General features: G+C 34.3%; 1 protein-coding gene across 1 annotated transcript in view; it reads right to left on the minus strand.

Annotated features, from left to right (window-relative positions):
- LOC109071877 (protein strawberry notch homolog 2-like) overlaps window positions 1-23,170 on the minus strand; it is a 44,148-nt gene that overhangs the window by 11,835 nt on the left and 9,143 nt on the right. The window contains exons 2-6 of the mRNA XM_042711816.1: window positions 21,442-21,624; window positions 20,112-20,191; window positions 13,497-13,608; window positions 861-1,010; window positions 247-330 (exon numbers count right to left, since the gene is read on the minus strand). Coding sequence (XP_042567750.1) covers window positions 247-330; window positions 861-1,010; window positions 13,497-13,608; window positions 20,112-20,191; window positions 21,442-21,543 — 528 coding nt within the window. The 5' untranslated portion in view covers window positions 21,544-21,624. The remainder of the gene's footprint in view (window positions 1-246; window positions 331-860; window positions 1,011-13,496; window positions 13,609-20,111; window positions 20,192-21,441; window positions 21,625-23,170) is intronic.

Consider the following 23,170-nt stretch of genomic DNA (forward strand, 5'->3'; position numbering starts at 1 on the left):
AAGATAAAAAAAAGAGAAGAAAAACAGAAAGAGAAAGACAGTTTGACTTTACAGAGACCTTAAAATTTTTCTTAAATGTTAAAGAAATTATATTTATATATATTTTTTTATAATTTTTATTTAAAAATTATTTATTTAAACAAAGAAATACTATTACTAATATATTTTTATTATTTAATAGTATTTTTATTACTATTATAATATATCATTATTAAGAGCAATTAACAACTGTTGATTGGGAGTTACCTGATAACCTCCAATGGGTGGTGTATTAATGATAGCAGTGATGTCATCCAACGAGTTTAAACCTTGAAACCTGTTAGAATTCAGCTGAGGAGGAAAAAGAGAAACAAAAGAGATTGAAAGAGAAAGTTGAAGATAATAGAAAAATCACATGGTTTACTATCAGAGCAGGAACAAAGTTCATGGGTGTGTCATTCGCAGGTGTGGTTTCTCGCACTACGGAAATAATATTCAGCACAAAAACTACTGTAAACAACTGGTTAAGTTCAACATTAGCATTTAAAGTGAAGTGACTTGTAGCCAATTTGTGCTCTGCATTCAACCTATCCGAGTGCACACACACATCGTGAACACACACCCGGAGCAGTGGGCAGCCATATTGCTGTGGCACCCAGGGAGCAGTTGGGGGTTCGGTGCCTTGCTCAAGGGTCTCTCCTCAGTCGTGGTGTTGAAGGTGGAAGAGAGCGCTGGTTACTCTCTCCACTTACCGACAATTCCTGCCAGCCCTGAGAATCGAACCCGCAACCTTTTGGTTACAAGTCCGACTCTCTAACCATTAGGCCTCAACCACGACTGGAATAAGTGCGTGTGCATATGCTGTCAGGAATTAGCCTCACCTCTTGGACTGATGCTGGTGATGTTTTGATGTCCCATATCGTGGGCACATTGGGAGGCATGTCAGTGTTGATCAAGCTGTTAACGGTGTATTCGGATAAAGAGTCAGTTGGAGGGGAGAAGATCGACAGATCATCCAGACCAGAGAGGTCCTGAGAAAAAAAAAAGAAAAAAAAAAAAAAAAAACGAGAACAATTTTACCAGTCACTATTTTACTTCCTGACCTGGTTCTGCAAAATGTTACAGAGAAAATAAAGGCATAGTCATGAAATCAACGAAAATTGCAAGTAGTTAAAATTGTGAAACAAAGGTCCATTGTTGGTCAATAATGTAGAGATATATGAAGAATAGCTCAGCATGGCAAATGACTGGATTTCATCTGATGAGCAATGGTAAATGTGAGGGCACTTTAAGAAAAAAACTTCTTAAGATATCTGGATATGAAACAAATGTTAATGCCAGATCTGAATGTAGTGGAGACTGTGGGACAAATTATAATGTTTAAACTGCATAATTCATAAAGAACAGTATGCACAAGAGTTCATATTAGAGATAGCTGAGAGATATATGCACAGTAAATATACCCTGAACCACTGAACCCACAATCTAATTAAGACACGAGAATATGAAGTGCAGATGGTACGTCACACGCAACACCACAGCATTATGCTTTTGCTGTGAAGGACAATGTGCTCAGCTAATCAGAGGCCAGGCTTTTGTAGTAAAAGTAGTGGAATGTATGAGGGATCTGAAGTGGCTCGAGACGCTCTTTGCACAGCCAAGATTTTCCAAGAACTCTTCACTGTTCGAAGAAAACCAGCGAGTGGTAAACAACCAAGAACTGGTGAGTGGCCAGGGGCTGTGGTATTTGATCCATTTCATTAATAACGGCCATTTTTCAGTGTTAAGAAGAAAAGTGAGTCAGATTGAGGTTGACCTCAAAATGAACTGTTTACAATCTAAAATATATTCTAATTCAGGGTTGTACTAATATAATCATATATCACAATGCTTTAGATCCTTTTATTCTTTGTGCATTCATGTGCATAGAAGCTGTTAGTGTGAACCGCTGAATCAGAGCTGCAACGAAACATGACTTTTTGCAACATGGAAGGTGTGTAGGTTTGTGATGTTAGTTGGGTCACAGCAGTTTCGTGAGAATCTCGGAGCTCGATTGCGTCTTCTTTCATAAAGATAAAAGGTTTAAAAAGCAAATGCATGGTAGTTCTGTTAGAAGCCACAAATTCAAAGTCTTTGTACTTCCTCTATACTTGAGTATGGAGATAATAAACATAGATTAACAGCAGTGACATGAAACTGAGAGTGGAAAACTTTGCTATCATGTATCATTTCTTTTATATCTAAGATCTCATACATTTTACTTTACATTTTTAAAAAGCTGTAACACATATGGATGTATGTGTGTGTGTATATATATATATAGTATAATATAAATATTTTTCATTTAAATATATAGTTTATATATATATATATATATATAAATACACATATATATAATATAAATATTTTTCATTTAAATATATAGTTTTTATACAAATATTATCTATATATATATATATTATATATTATATATATTATAATATTCATATATATATATATAGATAGATAGATAGATAGATAGATAGATAGATAGATAGATACAAACACTCACACACGGGAAGTTTGAAAATAAAGCCAAGGTAACACTCATTCACACAGTGAAAATGACATGAATATGATTGTGGGCACATGAATAAAGTGCTGCATAGTTTGAAATCACGAGTTTAAAGTTTGTTGATCGTACGTCTCCAGTGAAGCTGAACTCTCCTCCTGTCTCCAATCACAAAGATTTGTTTAAATTATGTAATTGTGTATTTGCTGAATGCTGATGGTAAACGAGAAAGAATTATAATGTTTGCCTTTCTATCACTAATAATATAAGAGCAATCATTATAATACTTTTTTTGAATGCCTTCTTTGTTCAGAACTGTTAAACGGTGACAGCAAACAATGAAGTGGGAGAATGTGAGAGTTGTGCGCAGGCGTTCTCAAAATAAAAAAATAAAATAAAAGTCCCGCCTCAAACACATCAGCCAAACAGAAAAACTTACAACTCAGAAAAACTTAGTCGACAACTACTAATCATATATAAATACCCTCGCAAACGTAAGATTTCCAATTGTTTCCAACTTTCTAAAATTAAAAGTCTAGGCCTAATTCACACCATAGATAGTTGACTGTTTAAGCAACAGTCTGTTCTTGTCTCCAGGCAGTGGTTAAGTTGTCTTTCCGCATTCAAATGATGTTTCTCATTGATTTCATTGTGCTGGGAAGGAAGAAGTGCTTGTGGAACACAGAATGACTTGACAACAGACAAAAACACATTTATGCCCATATATAGAATGGCAACATTCCATCACCTCTTAGACCTGACATAGACTCTCAGTACTTGAATTCGCTCCCACAGAAAACCCAGGAAACGCTCAATTCAGGATAGACGGTGCTCCAGAAAGCACTGCTAGAACCATCATCAGGGGGATTCTGAAACCTGAGGTCACAACCTGCTCATTTACACTGATCAGACTGCAGTCATGATTTACTATCAGAATCGTGTTGTAACGTATTTCATGCTTTCTATGATTTGATTAAACACACACAAACAAATGCACAAAAAAAACAAACAAATAAACACAAGAAATCATTATTACAAAAAAAAAAAAAAAAAGAAAAAGAAAAAAACTAAAACTGTTCTGCAATTTGCTAAGGAGAATGACTTTGGATATTGTTTAGCAGATGGCAATGGCATAATCTAACTTTGTACATTCAAGGAAAAACCACAAACAACAAGGAAAGACTTACCGCAACCCCTCACCACCCCCTCTCTCTACTCCTTCACTATGACACATCAGGATGACAGAGTGGCATTGGATTGATGAATGTTATTAATATTTCACTTTTCCTGAAATATATTTGCATAAACGGAACGTCAAAACAAAAAAATGCTGACTTTCCCATTTGTTAGCAAAGATGTTGAGAAATTGAAATCGAGAAGGAAACTAATAAATGGGAAACATTTAAACAGATCGCAAAAACTACAGCAGAACTGTTTTTCCTTTTAATAGATTTTAGAATATAAAAGTACATATACAGGAAAATGAATCAAAAGGAATTCATTGCACCCACCACCAAGCGACCTTACATGAACTGGCTGACCTTGAATGAGTGAGACCATCTTTTGTTCCTGAGCGAGACGACGGATATTTGACTAAACTGAGCCTTGTTACATGATCACAAGATAAAATGCCTGCAAATAAACATAGTAACGGTTCAACCCTCAAGGTTTGAGGGTCATTTTCTAATCATCCCAGTGAAATCCATCATTGTTCTGTGGTTTCTTTGATCTTTCATTACACTTATGTAAGGCTGTAAGAACTAATCGATACTTAAAATCATTTTTCAACAAATTTTGTCATGGTTAAGTTGAGTCTTTGCACTATGCACACAAAACCTTCATCAGTGACACCATGTAGTAAAAAAATTTCCATGAAAAAAAACGTTTAGTCATATTCTGATAATGCGACCATTTGCATCATGCAAAACAGTGCCACCTCCAGCAAGTGACCGATTAAATGCTGCTTTTTTTTGTGTGTGTGTGTGGCCAATAATTCTTAATAATCAATATCAGTTGTTAACATCAAATTTAGTTATTATTCTAAATTGTCTCTTTTTTGTTGTTTAAATAGCTAAATATAACTTTAAAATCATCATACAGTATATTTGGTCAAATTAAGCTTTTTGGAAATCCTGTAGGCAGTGCATGTAATGGTGGTTTTATATGAACATTAAATTTAATTTTTTTTACTCCTTTTAAACTTTGAAAAGCTTTTGTAATCACTTTATATTGTAATTTCCATGCTTTAAATCAATTGGAGATCATTGGGCAAGATGTAGAATATCTCGGAAATAACTGTCAGATTACTTAGGCATCAAAATAACAGTTAATTGCAACCGCATACTTATCTAAGTATATTAATGCTGTTATATTGTTACTTCATGAGCGATGTGTCTAATAATAATCACTTCTGCATTTACAGGAATGCATTGTGGTTGCAAAGAAGGCACATAAACAGAGGAAAATCTCTGCATTCATTTCCATCCATCCTAAATCAGAGCAGGCTGACCTGAACTCTGTAACCTGCAGCGCGAAAGACAAATCCTGCAATGCTTCGACACTTTCCAGCCTTGTGAATGGACAATTTCAGTTCTGTTTGGGTTTTTGGATGTGGTGCTCTGTAAAACCAAGGCTGCTTTGGTGTCTGTTTGGGTTGGGCTGAACTTGGCAAAGATGCTAGAGTTTCCTAAAGCCTTTTTTCCATTTGGCAGGCGCCACCATGCATTGTCAGCACAAACATTCAACAACCAAAAGCTGGAAATGACAAGAAAACGACAAAATACATCCTCTGTGCCCGTGATTTACAGTAGAACAGCTTTGAAAATTATTGCCGGGGGGAAATAAAGACAGACCCGGTAGAGATGAGGTGGCAACACTCATCTGTGGGGACCACCAGAAGTGCATCATTTACTGTAAGCCTGCGTAAACGTTTCCTGTATGAAATATAAGGAAAAAAGATGCACCTGCAAGACAAGCTGGTGGCCACACTCTGGTGTAAGATGAGTAAAGCTGGCGTGTACAAGTGAAAAAAAACACACACAAATGTCTCCTAACACTCCCGTGCTGTAATAAAGCCTCATTATTACGACAATGTGTCAGGTTACACCACAGCATGACACTTATTGAACCTTTCCAAGCAGCACTGACGGGAAAACTGCAGACAAGCCTGAAGCGTCATTGCCAGATTATCACATCAAGCTTCCTCATGTGTTATATGTCCTATTTATTTTGTTTAGGGAGGAGGAAGATAAAGATCAAGGACAGAGATAAAAGAGATGGCAAAGGAGAGGAAAAATTAAATTACAGATGGAAAGAAAGAATAAAAAAAAGATATTATCTAAAAATACAAGGAAGAAAAATGGCAAACAGAAAGAAGGACCAAACAAACAACAAGAAAAATATGAACAATGGCAAACTTAATGAAAGAAGGCAAAAGACTGAAAGAAAAACGGCAAACGAGTGAAAGGAAGCAGGCAAACGGAAAGAATAAAGGCGGCATATGGCCTAAAGAAAGAAAATATGTCACAGAAAGAAAAAGAACGGACAAATTAACAAAAGAAAGAATAAATGAACTACAAGAAAGTGGGCAAAAACAGAAAGAAAGAAAGAAAGAAAAGGCAAATGAACGAAAGAGCAGACAACCAAAAGAATGGACAAACAAACAGACCACACAAACAATGGAAAGACAAAGGAAGAAAGAACAGATGAATGGACAAACAAAAGAACGCACATCAAAAAAACTGACAAATGAAAAACTATGACGAACAATGGCTAACCTAAAGAAAGAGAGAACAGACAAATTAAAAAAGAATGGACAAACGAACCAGGCAAATGAAAGAACAGACAACTGAAAGAAAGAAACAGATGAGAAGAAAAGTGAAGAAAAAAGAAAAAAAGTTCAAGAAGGAAATCTGAACACAAGGAAGATGTGGTGCATGTCATGCCGTGCTGCTGCAGGTCGTTGGTTTGGGAAGCGAAGACTCATTGTGCCTTAACAGCACTTTACATCACACTGTTCCTGTAAAACATGAGCGTTGCCCAGCCTCAGGCCCAAAATAGAGACCCAAACCCCTCAGATAACAGACAAATCGTGATGAGGGGGAAAAAGGGAAGTGCATTCCAGTACACACTCATGCAACACACAGGACAGTCTCACTCAACAACTATAAGAGATGTGTGTGCAAAAATCATGCCAAATTTCAAAAACTTTTCGCTGTGGTTCATCGACTTCCTGAGATTGATGCAATCATTAGTGCTTTTTAACAGCAAGGAGATTTCAAAATGCAAACTCTAATGCAGAAATGATCTCATGCAAAAAGAGCAATAATACAAAATTGCGTCAAACCCAAGAATCACCTGTGTCCACCTCTTACTGGAAATCAGCTTTCGCGGTTGTCATGCTTATTGATAACAAACAGTCAGCTTTTGTAATCAGAATGATGTTACTTAATGCAAAACTGAATGCAAAATATCAATCTAGAACCGGTCACATATTTAAAAAACAAAAATAAAAACAAAATAAAATGCTAAGAGAACTAACTGTGAGTTAAAAATACATTAGAAATTTAATGTAAGTACTTATATGTACTATTTTGGATTATATATACATAATGTATCTTATTACTTAAATATTATATATAAGTGTATATATTTGTATAAGTAAATGAAATGAAAAATAATTACACATAATAAAAAGTAAAATAAAAGGAATTTTATACAAACATATATATATATATAATTTTATTTACTTACATGTAGCATATTATTTAAATATTATATATACATTTATATATTTATATAAATGAAAAATACATTCAATAAAAAGTACAAAAAACTATATATATAATTATTATATATTTTCTCTGTATATAATAACTTATTGTATTACTTAAAGTAAAGTCATAGTGATTACTTAAAGCCAACACTAACAAGATGACTGCATAAAAATGCAGGCAATAATAACCCATCATTAAAAATGCCAAAATCATAGAAAACTGACAGCTGTGCGACAGAACGCAGATCTTAAGAAGCTACAAGGAAATCATTTTCTTATCAAGGAAATAATCTGAGGGAAATAAAGTAGAGCACTAGACAAGAAACGTCTTTCCTTGGGCAATCAAACCTGAATTTCTCACCTGGCAACATTATATTTTTCAACCCCATGAAATGCTACAAAAGGATCGTATTAAAGAGATTTATGTGCTCTACCTTGGGAGGAGGACGTCCCATCTGTGCATAAAACTTAGTCCAAAACTGCATGAGTGACATGGGTCCAAGTCACTATCATTCACCTCCTGGAAACAACAGATCCTTTCCATGTGCTGGAGAAAGAACTGACAAGCTCACAGCTGCAACATTCCCAAAGCCAGACGGGCGGAAAGAAAAACAGCTCTCCCGCCGGCACAACAGGTACGCTTCTAGGCTGGTGAGAGACCCCTGTGCCCTTCCTAGTAAAAGAGGAGTGACAGGTATGTGCATGGAGGTTTACTCATATTGATTGTGGTTTAGTTCCTCAATGCTAAAGGTGGTTGAGAGGGGAGGGGAGCTGAGCGAGGGGGAGGGGAGGGGAGGAGCTTTCAGGAAATGATGCTTTTGTTGGTAAGTGACTAGAGTTACTGGCAGTCAGGGCCCTCTTTACAGTACATGGTGTAACTCAACCGCATTCGTAGTGTAAACAGTGCAGCGCTACGGTTCTCCAGAGCGCTGTGGCGGCTGCACTGGATCTGTTTAACGCTGTCAGATCATTATTTAATGATTATTATGTTTAGTGGCTCCCAGCTGAGCTCATTTATTTCAGTCCGGGCTCTGCCCTTTGGTGTTCATCACTTATGAATGGAAAACAATCAGGCCGATTAGTTTTATGTCAAAGTGAACGAGTTAACCGAGTGTTTTAATGACTCTAGTCCAGTTTTAAAGGCACCTTAGATGCTAAAGTAATTCAGATGCAATTGGCCGGTTTCCCAAAACACACCAGACTGGAATGAACACCTGCCTGGGCTTCTTACCGAAACAAACATCAGGCCATCTGAGCGGGTCTAATCAGTTTGGAGTCCCGCGATGGCTCGTAATAGAAATCGATGTCTTGTGGAGGCACATCATGGCCGTAAGTAGCTGGTGACTGGTAGCCCTGGCGACAGGAGGGCGCCTTGATGTGGTGTGATTCAGTATTACGGATATATCAGTAAACATGAGTCACTGATTATCAGCCTAAAGTATGTTTAATATCCTTCCACTGAGGGGGTGGTATGAGAAAGATGTGCCGTTAATTTACTCAACAAAAAAGATGCAGATTTTAATATTATGTACAGCATTAGGTATCATGAACTAACAATGCAGAAGATTTATAGATGTATGCTTTATGTTATTGCATTAAACAGTGTTAATGTGCACACACTTCCTGTACTGTTACTAGTCAGTGTCACCTTTGTAGTCAGAATGATTTTCCTAAAAGCAAAATTGAATGCGAAACTCTAGAAACACATCTAGAAACTCTAGAAAACTTAAATTCTAAAAGTAAAAATACATGCAAATATAAAGAATACTGTAAAATTTGTTACTGAGAAAAATATTTGTATTAAACTATATTTGATCTTTTATCTTAGTAGATATTAGATAAATAAAGTAGAATAAAGTACTGTGTGTGTGTGGGTGTATGTTCATATTATATATATAAAAGTTGTGATAAGGTGTTTAAACCAAAAAAAAAAAAAGTCAAACAAGACAATATCTTGAATTTGATATTGAAGACACTTCTGAATAAAATACAGTGAGTAAGATGAACACAGGCATCTTCCTTCCTTGTAAGGTGTGTAGGAAAAATGGCTTCTAGTTAAGTCTAAATGGAGTAGGCTAAATTAACAACTGTAGGCTTCCTCTGAAATCCACTTACGACAACCTCCCACCTATAGCCATCTGAACATTTAAATGAATCTCTGCAGAGCTTTCAAACACGTTGAGTAGTTCAAGAAAAAAAAAAAGCTTTCCAAAGACCCTCCCAGAGACACAGATGATGATGCATGCACTACAAAACGTGCCTGTGACAGGAGTACGCAAATGCATGTAGGTCTGTGAGCTTTGTGGTTGGCCTGTGGTTTCACATTCTCTTGTGTTGTAGAATTCAGGTTGTCTTTTCCTTTAGTTTGTGAAACATCTTATGTGCTCATCAAAGCAAATAAACCAAGAGGAATGTTTCCACTTGAGAAACAGATGAACAAATGAACACTTTTGCACATGAAAATGCCTCTTTCCTCCCTAACAAGCATCTCTGTAGCCTATCAGAAACGTAGTGCAGAGCTAGGCCAGAAAAAACAACTTGGAGAAATAATAATCACCATATGCACTTGGATAATACCTTTATTCATTACCAGGTTTTTTTTTTTTTTTTTCTAACTGCAGGTCCATGCATGAGCGTGAACAGAATCACAGTTCGTTACTAGTGCAATCACTGTCTCTTCAAGTGCTCAGCTGGGTTCAGTAAAGCTCTGTGCTTTTGCACAGCTGCAAACTTATCAACGACCTCAGGCCAGGTGCATGACAACAGTATGTGTGACAGGTGACAATTAGCATGCGTGCAAGTAAGATCACCAGAAAGAAGCGAAAAAAATATGATCAAATCACACCTCCTATCTCTGGTTTAATACAAAGAGAAAATAAACATGAAAAAACCTAAGTTAATGCTAACAAACTTCAAATACATGGAAATTGTTCAGGCAGTCATGTAGCCTAAAAGCTTTTTAGATTGAATGGTAAAAAAATAAAAAATAAAAAATTGTTTTATATATATATATATATATATAATTTTAATAATATTTATAGATTTTTATAGTAATATAATAATAGAATTATTACTGTTATTTTTTAATTATTTTTGTTAATAAACATTGTTTTTTATTTATTATTTATTAAAAATTGACATTATAATTATACCATTTTATCATTAATTTAACATTATCATTAATTCATTTATCATAATTTATCATAATTTATAAATATATAAACAAATATAAACAAATATTAAAAATACAAAATTTTAATAAATATTTTTAGATAAATATTAACAATACCATTACTATTATTATTTAAAAAAGAAAAAGAGATATTTTGATACATATAAAAAATTATATTATATACACATAATAAATGTCTTTATTTATAATTATCATATATAAATGAATATATAATATCACTATTATTATATATGATTACATATATACACAATAAATTATAACATAATTTTTACATTTATTCTCTCTCACACACACGTTAAAATTATAAATATTAATAATAGCATTACAATGTAAATTATGATAAATATGAATAATAGCATTACTATTATTAGTAAAAATAAACTTATTATAAGTAAAATAACATATTATATACACATAATAAATTATGTCCTTTTTATTTATCATTATCATATACAAATGCATATTTAAATAATATTTGTCAGGTTTTATCAAAAATGAAATTTGATGAATAATATTAGTAATACTATTATTGTTAAAAAGACAAAAACAAAAAAGATTCTTGTGATCCGTCACTAATCAAACCTGTAAACAGAGCTATCTTAAATAGAGCATCAAGCTGTGGGTGGAAGGCTAGAAGATTTGTGGTCTGTCGTTATTTTGATTGTACGGTCGTACATCCTGTAAACAACAATTTGTGTCTAAACAAAAAGAGGAAATCCTGAGAGAGCTTCACATGATGAGGAACGACATCCTGAACAAGGTCACTGCAATGAAAGCTTATTTACAGATTGAGTGTGGGGCACTTATTAGAAAGACATGCAGAAATGCTGTGGGCATATTAGGCTGAATTCATCTAAAGAGCATGTGTGGCTCTCTCAAAGGCTTCTCGCTCTATTAGTCATGAGCTCATGAGTTATATTTTCTTAGTGTCAGTGTGATGGAGAGTCTTCCCTAGCAGCAGCTGTGTGCCATGACTGTGATCTTCTGAAGGAAAGCATGGCATTAACCACAACAGAGGTTGTCTTACTCACCATGCACCTTTCTTAAGTCTGAATCACCCAGACATGTTTAAATCCGACTGTACTAGACCAAAAAAAAACTGACGTTAGCAAGAGCAGATGGAAGAGTTCATTTGATACGAATGAAAATGTGCTTTCTATTTCACCAGAGCATCTCTAACTAAACATGTTAAATCATTACATTTAGGATTTTTTTTTTTTTTTTTTTTTTGTCTTTTATTTTTTTTTTCTTCAGACTGTTAAAATAATTTCATAACAATAAATCATTTCAACAACTCATTTGCATCATCAAACAGTGCCATTTTAAAAGTTTGAATGCTTAAATGCTTTCTGAATCAGGACATTGAGAAGCTTGTACAATCCATTTATAGGATGACGAAATATTTTGAATATTGGAGATAAGCAGAAAATTTTAAAAAATATTTAATTACAAAAATACAGTCCAAATTAATAGTCAAAATATTATTGCAATTACTTATACAACTTAAATAATATTTGTCAGTATATATCTATGTATACACACACACACATACAATTTTTTAACCTTTTTTTTATTAATTTAATACTTAATATAATATATCTGTCAAGTTTTGTCTAATATTCAACTAGAAAAGAAAAAAGACAAAAAGCTCTATAAAATATATATTTTTTTGCTTTATCATCCAGTCTGAATGCTTTACTTAAGAGTTTTTCTCTTTTGTATGCTTCCCGTCAACCCACACTCCTAAACAGGTTCCTTTATTTAGCTTTATTTGTGTCTTTTTTCCCCATTCAACCCATTGAGACTGAAATGGGTTTATCTATTTAGGTAATGTTCCTGTTAAAAACGTTCAAGTAAACTTAGCTACAGCGAGGCGGGAAATGAAACCAGTGCTTGAGTGATTTTGTTACAGTGTCAGAGCGTGTGGCGATTAAAGTGCTACAGCGCTGCCTGGAGCCAGAGAATTTGTAGCTGGTGTCTGACTCCTACACAGTGAACATGGCAGAGAGCCGCAGGGCATGAAATGAGCAGCTTGTGCTATTATGCAGGGGTCAGAAGGGTGGATCCAAATTTAATCCCCATTATGTTGCACTTATAGGTGCGGGACGCAGGTCTAAACATGACGGGAAAAAGGTGTGACAACACTAAAACGAATCACGTCAGTCAGCTAGTGTTTTCTTTTTATCGTCTGTCCTGTTTGGGAGGTACCTTTTCTTAAAAAAAGATTTGTTCTGTAGAAATGTAAGTGGAAGCACTGCAATGGCAATGGGACAATGGCAGACAGGGGAAATATTCAGAAAACCTGTTTTATATTTAGAATGATTTTTACATAAAGTGATTTTTTGCTGAAAGTTGTCTTTGAGGTTAAGGTTTCTGCATGTCTTCTTCAGTGGCGATCCAGTACCAAAAACAGTTCCATATAGTTATGAAAAAAAATCATTTCAATGGTTTTACACACTTAGCAGCCAATAGTTTACCAGGCAAATAAACCTTGCAAATGTCACAAATCATGGGGATGTCACGCAACTTGTACAAGTGACAGACAAATTTGTGCCAACTGGAGCTCAATACTAATCATAATAACTCAATACTAATCAAAAATAACCATGATTTAGATTTTTAGCCATACTAACAGTCCAAACTTTGACTCTGTGATCACAAACCATCCACTGCTTTACAGAACCTAAAAAAGGTTATTTAGCACTAAAAATGGCTCTTCCCACTCAAATCCACTCAAACTCTAATTTACAGACTTGAAATTTCCTAAAAAGCTTCCTGAAACTTTCAAACTGTTAAAAAAATAACAGAAAGGAAAGATGCTACACGTACTAAATTCTCAAACAGCCAAGTAACTATATGTGCTTATCGATAACAAGTCTCTATAAGATAACAAACACAGATTTCATCCCATCTAGACGTCATTTCATCAGCCGTGAGCACAGCACAAGAAGGATCAAAGCCTCCAAAATATGCCAGTGTCCTGAACAGCAGTGTCTTACCGAAGGGAGGTCGTCATTCCGAGGGAGATTCAGACCAGGGAAGTCAAAGTCGCTGAGACCGTTGGGAAACAAATCCGTGGGCATGTCCAATGGGCCGTTGATAAGCTGGTGCCTGAGAAATGAGACAGAAGAAATGTAAGAGCAGCGTTCAGAGTTTCATGATGGATCACAAGTAGAGTAAACAGACGGGCAAAAAAGGAAGAAGGAAATTCACCGTTTTGTGTCATAAAAACAAACAGTCACGTCCTAGTGACAGCAATGTGATCGATAAAGTCACGGTGGGACATAAAAAAGAAAAACAAACCCACATAAGTGAAAATTATAAACACGTCGATGTAAACGACACCTTTTAAAGAGACCATACACAAAAAGTAAGTAAATAATGATTGTATTTTCATTATTACTATTTAAATTTAATTCTATAAAGTTCACAAATGTGTATAACTAAACAAAAGTGCCTCAACTGATGGCCTACCGTCATGTGTCATTCATTCATTAAGTACCTCACGAGTCGTGCCTGTCATGTGACGCTCACTTTCAGTTCTCTTTCTTTCACTTCACTTAACTTTGTGGGAAATCACCACAATACATTTCAGGAAGCTTCACACCGATGTGGATATTTTTGTCGTGTTGCAAGCTGCCACTGAGCATATGTAACTTTCATGTAAATATTATTTAAAAAATTGCACTAAATTTTAAAAATATAAAATAAAGCAAATACACTACCGTTCAAACAAAGGTTTGTGGTTAGTTTTGATTTATAATTTTAGCAAGGATGCATTAAATTAATCAAAAATCACAGTAAGGACATTTATTATGTTACAAAGATTTGTATTTGTAAATAAATGCTGTTCTATTCATCATTTAAAGAAAAAATTAAAATCACATTTTCCACAAAAAATTAAACATCATTCACAACTGTTTAAATGATTTCTGAAGTTTCATGTGACACTTAAGACTGGAGTAATGATGCTGAAAATTCAGCTTAGCATATTAATAATATTATATGGAAATAATACATGCAAGATTTTTATCAAGACTGGATTGTATGGAAACACACTAGTTTCTGGTTTTATATTTCTGGTTTTTATTCTTTTTTTCTTTGTTTGGATAGGCTTTATTTCAACAGATAAAAATAATTTCAAAGGTCAAAGTTGCTGTATTTTTATAAAAGATTAATAAAAACGAATTTGCACATGACACTCTAAACATGACACTATAAGAACATAGATATTTATTAATAAAGTAAATATTAAGTAAATATTTTGCTGCATAACAAACATAATACATTTGTGCATATTTAAATATCCTCAGACTCAGAGGTTATATGGAAATCCCCTTCTTCTGATATTGTACCGCAGGTTTGGCACATCGATTCAGGCACATTCCATCCACACAATACAATTCACTCGGCACTAACCTCTGGAACACTGAACCCCTCCCATAATGCCCCGTCTCTGCCCGGTGTAATCTCATCCCTCTGAGAAAAATCACTAGTATATGAAGCAAGCGGTGCAGGAAAATGGACTATAAAATCATTTTCAGGCTAGTAAATAAGTACTAATAAAGTATATTGTCTCTTGAAACAACCTGTTTTTTGTCTGACCATTCTATTGCTTTCAGACAGAGCGTGGCGGTTAACAACACTCACAAGCCAAGTCTAGACACCTTTATCGGCTGAACATTCAACACCCAGGTACACATTATGACATGGTGAACGGACTGTACGCCTCTCTTTTAATGCTTGTTTACATTGTTTTTAATTAAACATGGCAGCAGAACAATGTTTTTTTCTACTGTGTTACAGCCCAAGCCTTGGGGGTTTAGTGTTTATTGTTTGTTTTACTTTTTTGGTGCTGATTTGGTTTGTCTTTCCTTCCCGAGGTTAAGTTCCGCCTCTACGCACCTGCAATCATCAAAAGTTTATGTTGATGAATGTTAGTTTGCCTAGTTTAGTTCTTTTGTTTGTTATATTGTCTCTTATTCCGCTAGTGGTGATGATACGCAGTTGGTGTAGGTAAAGATTTTTGTCTAATAAAACGACTGATCTGTTTTTTTGGCTCGCGTGTCTGTTTATATTACTAGAACGCTTTTTAAATGGAAAAATAGGGTTCTTAACAACTGTGACATTCCTACATGTCTGGATGACACTAATTCAAACTGTTTTAGCATCAGAATCAACATATATTATTTATATTTAAGGCCAACCAGTTGGAGTGGAAAAGGAAAGATGTCCTGTAAAAAAAAAAGTTGGTCAAATAATCCAAAAAATTGTGTTTTATTGGAAGGTGGAAAAATATTTACAAAAATAAAAACTGTACAAAAAGAAGACAAAACACCAACAATGTGCTAATTTGGCTAAACCAAATGGCCCAAGGGTGCAAGACAGCTCAATCCACAATCTGAACAATAACTGACTTCCTTTCAGCCAGCAAGCCTATTTATAGGCTGAAGCCCCTCCTACAGAGCATACCAACTGGTGAAAAAAAATAAATAATAATTTGTAACAATCAAATTAAATAATATAAACACTCAACACAACCAGACTTAAACTTTCCAAACCAGTAAAACAACAACCATTAACAGAAGAGAGCTAAATTAAATAGCAGAACAGTCAAAATAACCCTGTAGCCCAAGACTGGTTGCCCACTGAAGATAAGCAGGGTTGAGCCTGGTCAGTACCTGGATGGGAGACCTCCTGGGAAAACTAGTTTGCTGCTGGAAGGTGTGTTAGTGAGGCCAGCAGGGGGTGCTCACCCTGTGGTCTGTGTGGGTCCTAATGCCACAGTATAGTGATGTAGACACTATGCTGTAAAAAGAGCCGTCCTTTAGATGTGATGTTAAATCGAGTTCCTGACTTTCTGTGGTCATTAAAAATCCCATGGCACTCCTTGTAAAGAGTAGGGGTGTATCCCCGGTGTCCTGGCCAAATTCTCCCCACTGGCCCTTGTCAATCATGGTCTCCTAATAATCCCCATCCACTGAATTAGCTCTATCTCTCTCTCCTCTCCACCTATAGCTGGAGTGTGGTGAGCGCACTGGTACCGTTGTACTGTGGCTGCCGTCGCATCATATATAAATGCCTCATTCATTCAAAACAACTGTTCCTAAGTTCTCCCTCCTCTGACATCACATCAAAATGGCAGCTTCCACAGGAAGTGATGTGGCTGTTGTTTTAAAAAGCTGTTGGACCCTGATCAAGGGATTGATTGTACAGACTGTGAACCTGGAAGTTTAACTTCAACAAGGTTTGTGGGAAATTTGTGGAAAAATACATGTAATTATCACTTGAATTATTGTGTTCTGGCATTTATTATTATTATTTTTTTTAAATAGTGATTTAAGAAAAACTACAAAGAGTTGAAAACTAGAACAAAACACAAGAGTAACAAACTTAGACTAAACAAAACAAAAACTCCATAACAGCTTCCTGATGTGTACACGGATGTTAATTTGCCGGCAATGCCCAGTACAAGTGATATGAGTGTGTGTTTGTAAGTCCAAGTTTATAGAGTCAACAGGTTAACCTGTGACACAAATGTCATGAAAACAAGTGACACATTTGTACATAGACTAACAATAATTAAAAGGTAGACATTCATTTTTACAGTGCATCCATCTACACTGCGAGTAAATCACTCACATATGCGACTAAATCTTCAATATGGGCAACTAAATAATGTCTATCGTTAGCAATTGGCTAATAAATTCTTAGATTTTACTCGCCAGTGTGTGTTAGAGGCTAATTATTAGTTTAACATAGATATATTTTCTTTCGCTGAACAAAGAGTGAGAGCGAGAGTCTTATATACCACACTGAATCGACACCCTACATGTAAACCATACTCTTTGTTGTATTTTCCTGTCAAAATAACTGAGTTCATTTAGAGTTCTTCAGCTTTTAAGAACAAACAGAAGATATGCCGGTTTCTCCGGTTAGTGGGTGGAGATAATGCACAAACGGCAATCTCATTGGCTGTTGCTCATCTTTTACCATCCCTGTTTTGATTTCAGCAAATCAGTTCGAGCGAACGCTGACAACATGATTAATATTCACGAACCCAGCAGCTCATCAGTCTTTACTGTGTTATTATATAGTATATTGTTATTAGTAGTAGTGTTATCTTTTAATAATAATTACTATTATCTATTTTTTTTTACAGAAACCCTGAATGACCAACAATATCTTAAGCACCACCACCAGTCTTAAGTTCAATTAAAATGGCAAATATGCATTTATACATGGTTACCAAGTTTTAGTACTAATCACTAAAGTTCTATCATTAAACAGTTCTTAATTATCATAATATAATGCATGATTGACTGATGTTAAGAGTGTACATTCATATATTTAAGAAGCTGAGCCATTTTACAAAGATTATTATTGTCATTATTGTTGTTCTTGTTATTATCATTATTTTTATTTAGTAATATAATTATGAATTGATAGCAATTACTATTATTATTATTATTAATAATAACAAATTATTAATAATAAATAAATAATGTTAATTATGGTTTTTATTGTTAGTATCAATACTACTACTATTACTACTACTAATAATATTTTTATTTATTATTTATTTATATTTATTATTGCTATCGTTGTTCTTGCTATTATCATTATTTAATTTGGTAATGTACTTATCAATTAATAGCAATTACTATTAATAAGAATATTGTTAATTATAGTTATTATTGTATTAATAACACTAGTATAAATATATTGATTACAAATTCTGTAGTTATTGTTATTATTAGTATGAACAATAATAATATTTTAAACATTAAATATTAAAAAATAATAATAATGTTATTATAGTAATGTAAGAATTATTAATTATTTTTATTTGTTAATATTACAATTAATTGATAGTAACAACATATTATAAAAGTAATAATGATTTATTAATATATAATAGTAGTAACAATGATTGTAGTGTTATTAATTATTCTTTATTTTCTATTATTATTAATTCATTTAAAATATCTTACATATATACACTAATATTATAAATATTAAATAAATATCAAAATCATTTTTGTTAATAAAAATAATAATAATATTTAATTAATCATAATATAATTGCTTGATTTATTGATTTATTAAAATGTTGTAAATGTCAAATGTATAATATTGTCTAAATGAACAACATTTTTAAGGTATGAATCATCTGTTTAGCTATGACTCATTCAAGTGGGAAAACTGGTGTTGGGTGTATTGCTGTGGAAGAATGTAATATGAAGTATACTAATAACTGTGAAGTTGGTATTTTCCTAGTCTGTCTGCATAAATTGATGCAAAAATATATATATTTTAATTAATGTCAAAGCACCACTACAGGTTTTCACGTTGTCAGCGATGAAATTCTGTGAATGCATTTAGATGTTTTTCCACCAAGGAGTGGGTGGACAGGATGTAGCACTGACGCTATAGCATAAACCACAATCTGTTATTCTTTCTAAAACCGAGACCCTTATTTCAGCGTTTGCAGAATCATTGACCTTTGCACACATATATCTTGTCCATATCTTTCCCTGTGCCATATTGCTACAATAAATCGCTACTGTGTAATATAAATACACAGAGAGGACTTCCCACAGTCTCTGTAAACAAAACACCCATTCGTTCACATGACCTCTGATGCCACCTGATCACAAGACACCGTGAAATTATCAGGCATAGCAACGATTCCTGAATGAATACACATCGTTTCATAAGTATGTGTGACACATTCTTAAAGCTGTTTGTTGGACATTTTGATAAAGAAAGTAACATAAGAAGATAGTTTCAAAATGTGCAAATTCATTTCATTGTACAGACTAGAGTTTAGGAGACTAAATGATAACCAAATTTTCATTTTTGGGTGAACTATCCCTTTAAAGATTTTCTATGCAATCTTTTTTTCACAAAAAAGCCGCAGAGTCAGTCATTTGCACAACATAGCAGATGTTTAGAAAAAAAAAATTACGGAGTGCCAAGGGCTTCACCAAGGCGACAAAAAAAACCAAGCCAGGTGATAAAGTACTATCATATGTCACGTCAAGTTCAGGGATATTTTTGCTTGCGCCTTATCGGTTCATGAAGTCATGAAGGGACTTGTTGTGACATCCTGTATCAAAGTTGCAAACACAATACAGTCTTTTATCATCAAATAACTATATAAGAAAACCACTGTCCCAACTTGCAAAAGGGTTTCCCTTGACATGATGACATAATACAATGGCAACATGCTTTTAAAAAAACAAAAAAAACAAAAAAACAAACATTGAATGGCGTTTAAAAAAACATTTTACTTCCATAAACTGATTCATGAATGAAACAGAATACAAATTTTATATGTCAGGGATTGATTGAATAGTAAAAAACTGGACAAATCAAAATATAGAAAGCCAAAAACGAAAGTCATTTTAGATTTTGATGGAAGATTACAAAGACAAACATGTTTTTTTTCTGTGGAATAACATGCATGATAACACGTGTTGAGTTAAAAAAAAAAAAGGTCAGTTTTGGTTTCATTCTGACTTCTTTTAGGTTTCCTCTAGTTTTGGAAAACACTTCAAGCCAAACCTCCGCATCAGATATCATGATTAGACAGAAGTTTGGGTACTTACTGGTTTTCAGATTGCACGGTACAGGGCAAGCTGTAGGTTTGATGGGGGAAGCTCCAAGGGTTGTTGGCAAACACGTGGCTCTGAAACACAGGAAGTGAAAGGTTTGGAGGCAAAGGTTCTAGGTGATAGGTAGAGATGTACCACTATTAAAATTCTGGCTGATGTGATAAGCTAAAAATAGAAGAAGAAGAGAAAAGACAGAAAAAAAGTAGATAAAACTATTATATATGTCTGATAACCAATAAATGGCTGATATGAAAATTTTATATTAAATGCACTGTATGCATTAAATATATTTATAAATAGTTTTTTTGGCATATAATATTAAAACAAAGGAAATTGACTACAAAAACTACAAATAATAAATAAAACTTACAATCACAAAGTTAAAACTAAACTAAGTGGGAACAAGACATTGAAAATAAAATAGAATTAAAACAGAAATAGAATGTAAATATTTATATAAACGTATAATATAAATCTAAATATTTTATCACAAAAATAAAATAATCATATATATATATATATACACACACACACACACACACACACACACACACACTTACATCACTTACATACACAAACAAAAATTTTAAAGTAAAAACTAAAAGTAAAAACTAAACTAAGTGATCATGACACATTGAAAATAAAATAGGAACTAAAACAAAAATAACATTTATAAACATTACAACTTTGAGTGGAGCCGATTATAGCATACATAAAAGGAAACCCTCTTCATTTGCACAAGTGCTTTTTACACACGTAATGACATCACTGTACTCCAAAACTGCCCAAATATTTACCCTACACTTCCTTTTTCCATTTTAAACCATCTTATTCTTTGAACTTTATTGAACACTGTCACAATACAAGATATGTGATAACAGTATTTGCACAAAATGATGAGAAAAAGTGGCATGGCTTATCAGGAATTGCGTCTACCAACTGTTAAAATGACTCTGTGACCACAAAGACGTCATTCTGTCACCCACACACACCAAAGTCTTGAGGTTTTGCCAGATATCAGAGTGAATGATCCGAGTTTTTGAAAAAAGAAACCAGTGACTACATTATGACAAATAAAAGAGTGTTCGCTAGGTACAGTAGCTTAGCATTGAGTCCTGTCACAGCAAATGTGTTTTTATACCAAATATGCTTATATCCCTTTGCTAACAAATGTGACTCTATACCAAAGGCATTGTGGTTAACAATGTAGGCTAGCGACCGAAAGGTTGTAGGTTCAAACGTTTTTGATTGGTGTGACCAAAAACGTTCCGCTTTTAGATGCTAAGACATGATGCTAAATGAGAGGCAAATTTGAGATAGTTACCATAGGGGGTGCCAGGATAAACCCCCCGGCATCCAGCTGATGTCCGTCTGAATGCGAAAAGCTGTGCCCGTCCATGGCAGGCGGAATGGAGAGCGATGGCATCAGACCGCAGTCTTGTACAAGACAGCAGAAGCCCACACTGTGTAAACCTGAGTGATCCGGTCAATGTCTTCTCACCATGACCTGAGTACACAAACACAAGAGACACAGGACGTCCATAATGATGGAAAAACCAGTGAGCGAGCATGAAGAAGCAGCTAATCTGTCAGTGTTAAAATGTCACATTCATCAGTGAGAAATACCCTCGAATGGGGAGAAAGCATGTAAACTCAAATGACACAAAAGGTCATTTGGAGCAACATGAAGGCGATTATACATGGACCTGAGACTTGTGTGGCTGCTCTTCTGTACAAAAGGATAATAACTGAATAGAGTTCCTTGTGAGGATACAAAATTGAGACATTTTGAGCCACAGAGCAGTTCAAATTAAGAGAACAAACAACACACGAAGGGACAACGGTTATTACACAAGGGAAATTCTCTGAAGCGTGAAGCACAAAACAACTAGTGTTTCTCGTTATGAAGTTGATAATATGCCAGAGAACAGTTAAAAACACCATAAATATGAAATACAACATCCAACAATACAAAGTGGCTGGATTTCACGCACAAAAAAAAAATGTGTCATATAATGGTAAATGGGAACACAATGACAGAGAAGGTAATAGAAATGGTTAATATTAAATATGCCTACCTGCGCAGTCTTTATTATGTCAGTTATAAAAAAGTATAGGATTATGAATGCAATTTTTTTCTCTCTCTACAATAGCATGTACTGAAAAAAAGACCAGGGACTTAAGGAAGTAAACTAGATTATTTTAATTTCACTTAGCAATCTCTGAGGTTTCATCCATATTTCTTACGCCGTTGAATGCCTGGGCAGTCAGTGCATCTCAATAAGAGGAGGTGTCCATCTTTTTAACCCCCTGCCACAAAGGACAATCAATACTGATTACTATTGAGTTCCCAAATGTCTTCTTCCTGTAAAGCACAATTATCTTTACTGGAAGACAGGGAAAAAAAGATGAGAAAGCATCCAGGATAGAGATTTTCATTGGAACGAAACGCACACTGGTTTTCTTTCATATAACATCCAGATAATATGAAGAGGAAAAGAAAAAAAAAAAAACTACTGAAGGCAATAAAACTGGGAAGTTGAACTGAAACCTGAAGGAAGAATTAAAGGTACCTGACATTTCTCTAACCTTTCTAAAAACATTAACAGAGAACAATTGCTGCCTTGTGACTTGTAATGTCACAAACCTGATGTGTTGCATCTAAACGCATTGTATTTCAATAAATGGATTTGTTATTTAGGAGGAAACACTTAAAACAGGGCAAAAATGTCATCAGAGGTGGAGACAAGATTGGGGGAATTCCTTTAAGAAGGAAGAAAGTTATTTGATTTGACCTCTGGCCATGTATTTTAACTGATTGATATTAAGGCGGAAACACTAAAAATAGGACGAAAAAGTCATTTTTGGTGGAGACGAAAAACGAAAAAAAAAGGAATGGTTTGGCCTGCAAAACCATCTAAACGTGTAATATTTTAATAAATGGATTTGTTATTTAGGACTAGACATGAAAAATAAGACGAAAAAGTCATTAGGCATGGAAAGAAAGAAGTAGCAAGAAAGTTATTTGATCTGGTCTCTAAAACCACTTAAAG

This window comes from Cyprinus carpio, chromosome A22 (assembly GCF_018340385.1).
Source record: "Cyprinus carpio isolate SPL01 chromosome A22, ASM1834038v1, whole genome shotgun sequence".
NCBI lineage: Eukaryota > Metazoa > Chordata > Actinopteri > Cypriniformes > Cyprinidae > Cyprinus > Cyprinus carpio.